Consider the following 2,718-nt stretch of genomic DNA (forward strand, 5'->3'; position numbering starts at 1 on the left):
GTTGACGGTGGCCAGAGAGAACAGTCCCAAGTGTCATCAGGTGTCAAGATTGGAGGTGACATGAGTTACGAGTGCAGGGATAAGTCTCTGCACCCCGAGTCCCTTTTCCCTCTAAAAAGAGGGGGCCTCACAGCCTCCGGTGACCCTACCCGTGCACTCAGACCAGAGGATCCAGCCTAGCTTAGGCCTAAGACCATCCACTAACCCCTAGGGGGTCTCGGGAAAGAATGTCTAGGTCAGGCTCTGCTGGACCCCAGCTCCGCTCAGTACATGGAGAGCCACGAGCCCCGTGAAGTGAAGGAGGGACTCTCGGGGGGACTGAGGGTCCATACACCAGAATGGCAACCATCTAACCCCTGACTCACCGAGATTTGGCTGCGGATCATCTGGGCAGCTGCTGGGCAGCTCTAAAGACTGAGAGGCTCCCTCACTGTGACCTCAGATGCGGGACACTCAGAGAAGAGGGAACTTTGGCCTGAGGGGCTGGCAGCTGGTCAGTAGAGGGAGGATGTCAGGGTTCGCGAAGAGTCAGGATGAGCACCATCCTCCCCAACAAACGGGTGACTCAAGACCCTCCCCTGTGCTCAGCGCTTCATCCCAGCCAAACATCGGGAAGGGGGTGGCGGTCTGAGAGGGGAGATTGAAGCCTGGTTGTGAAGGTGCAGCCACGAGACAGCAGAAGGGAAGGTCCTGGGACCCTTCAGTGGGGGGCTGAGTATGCCCTCCTCTCCTCGTCTGGGGTGACAGGGAAGGTGGCAGCGTCAATTTCAGACAGGAGAGGGAATGGGCTGGGTGTGGGAGAGGGGGTGTCTCGCACCAATTTTCATCCTGACTCTGAATGTCAGCTGAGAGGACCTGCCTCCCCTGCCAGTCCCCACTGCCGCCCCCCACCCCTTCTAATGCTCAGGCAGAACTGTCTGCTGTGCCCCAGGGGTCACTCTCTCTTGCTACTCAGTGGTCTCAGGGGACAGGCTGACCAGGAGCCCTGTGGGTCCTAGAGCACTGGCCTTGAGGACCCCTCAGAAGCAGCTTCCATTCAAGCCAGGGAAGACTCTCCTCGCTGAAGGTTCTCACAGCATGTCCTCGTCCCTCCTCCAGGTGCCTTCCTGCCTGCTTTCCTGCCCACACTCCCACCTGCGGTCCCTGACCTGCTGTCACCATGCCTCGGAGGCACAAGAGGAAGTCCCATGCCCGAGGGAAACGCCACCAGGTCCGGGGGGACACTCAGGAGGCCCAGGCCAGTGCTGCCGAAGCCCCAAAGGAACTGTGCCCCTCCTCCGACTCTTCTGCCCCTCAGGGTTCTCTCCCGAGCTCCCCTGCTGCTGGTGATCACCAGGAGCTTCAGGGAGCCATGGCCCCTAGCTCTCCTGATGCAGGGCCTTCATGTGCAGGATCTGGTGAAGGTGCCCAGGGCCCCGAGGAGGAAAGTGCAGGTGCCTCCCAGGAAGCCCCTGCCACTCAGAGCACTCGAAAAGATCCTCTGGCCAGGAAGGCCAGGATACTCGTGGAGTTCCTGCTGGAGAAGTACACCAAGAAGGAGCCCATCATGCAGAGCGCCCTGATGAAAATCGTCAGCAGGAAGTATAGGCAGCACTTCCCTAAGATCCTCAGTACAGCCCGTGAGCGCGTGGAGCTGGTCTTTGGCCTGGAGATGAAGGAAGTCGATGGTAGAGGGAACATCTACACCCTCATCAGGAAGCTCAACCTCGGGGGAAACGATTGTCTGCCTGATGAGGGAGTGCTGCCCAAGTCCCATCTCCTCATGGTGCTCCTGGGGGTCATCTTCATGAATGGTAACCACGCCACTGAGGAGGAGATCTGGGAATTCCTCAGTATGTTGGGGATCTATGCTGGGAGGAGGCACTGCATCTTTGGAGACCCCAAAGGCTCATCACCAAAGATCTGGTGCAGAAGGAGTACCTGAATTACTGCAAGGTACCCAAAAGTGATCCTCCACACATGAGTTCCTGTGGGGCCCGAGAGCTTGTGCTGAGACCAGTAAGATGAAGGTACTGGAGGTTCTAGCCACGTTCCATGGTAGGGTCCCTAGTTCCTTCCCAGACCTCTATGACGAGGCTCTGAGAGATCAGGAGGAGAGAGCAGGGCGGAGAGGTGTGGCCAGGGCTCCCACCATGGCTGAGGCCAGTGCCCTTTCCAGGGCCAAGTCCTGCAGCTCCTCACACTTCTGGGGAGGGGGGCAGGGCACTTTGTTCCCTTTGTGTTGGAAGAGAGCAGTTAAGCTGCTAAATAGTGCACAGTAGTAGGGGTGGAGGGAACAAAACCCATATCTTCTTGAAGTTTTAAATGGTAAGCAAGTTTAGGCCTATTTTATTTTAACAAAATATACATCTGTTTTCTTGTATCCATATGAGAAATCTCTAATGAACAATGATTTAAAGTAGAAAGGTAAAGAGGGGAAGGAGCTGTTTTGTATTTTCAAATGTTTTTACTTTTGATAAGGTTTATTGTGCTTCAGAATTCAAATGTATGAATCATATAAATCATAGTTTCCAGCTGTTTTAATGTTTTAAAAGTTTGGGTTTTGTAAAACACACTGAAAGTACTGAATATATTGTTCACAATGCAAACAAGATAACATGACATTAGAAGAGAATTTTTCTTGAAGAGTAGTCAAGCTTCTAAAGACTGCATGGTAGTGGAGGTTAAATCACATTTCTTTTGATCACATTTCTCTTTCTGTTTCACACGAGTAACTTC

At 53.9% G+C, this 2,718-nt stretch overlaps 1 protein-coding gene across 1 annotated transcript; it reads left to right on the top strand.

The window, feature by feature from the left end:
- Positions 1-1,159: 1,159 nt before the first annotated feature.
- On the top strand, positions 1,160-1,924 carry LOC113887952 (melanoma-associated antigen B17-like). The gene has a single exon (XM_027535336.1). It carries the CDS (start codon positions 1,160-1,162, stop codon positions 1,922-1,924), a length of 765 nt encoding a protein of 254 aa, XP_027391137.1.
- Positions 1,925-2,718: the final 794 nt, after the last annotated feature.

Source organism: Bos indicus x Bos taurus, chromosome X (genome assembly GCF_003369695.1).
Source record: "Bos indicus x Bos taurus breed Angus x Brahman F1 hybrid chromosome X, Bos_hybrid_MaternalHap_v2.0, whole genome shotgun sequence".
Lineage (NCBI taxonomy): Eukaryota > Metazoa > Chordata > Mammalia > Artiodactyla > Bovidae > Bos > Bos indicus x Bos taurus.

What these genes read in the sequence shown, in the direction of transcription:
- LOC113887952 (XM_027535336.1), top strand. Translation starts at nt 1,160, where the DNA reads ATGCCTCGGAGGCACAAGAGGAAGTCCCATGCCCGAGGGAAACGCCAC.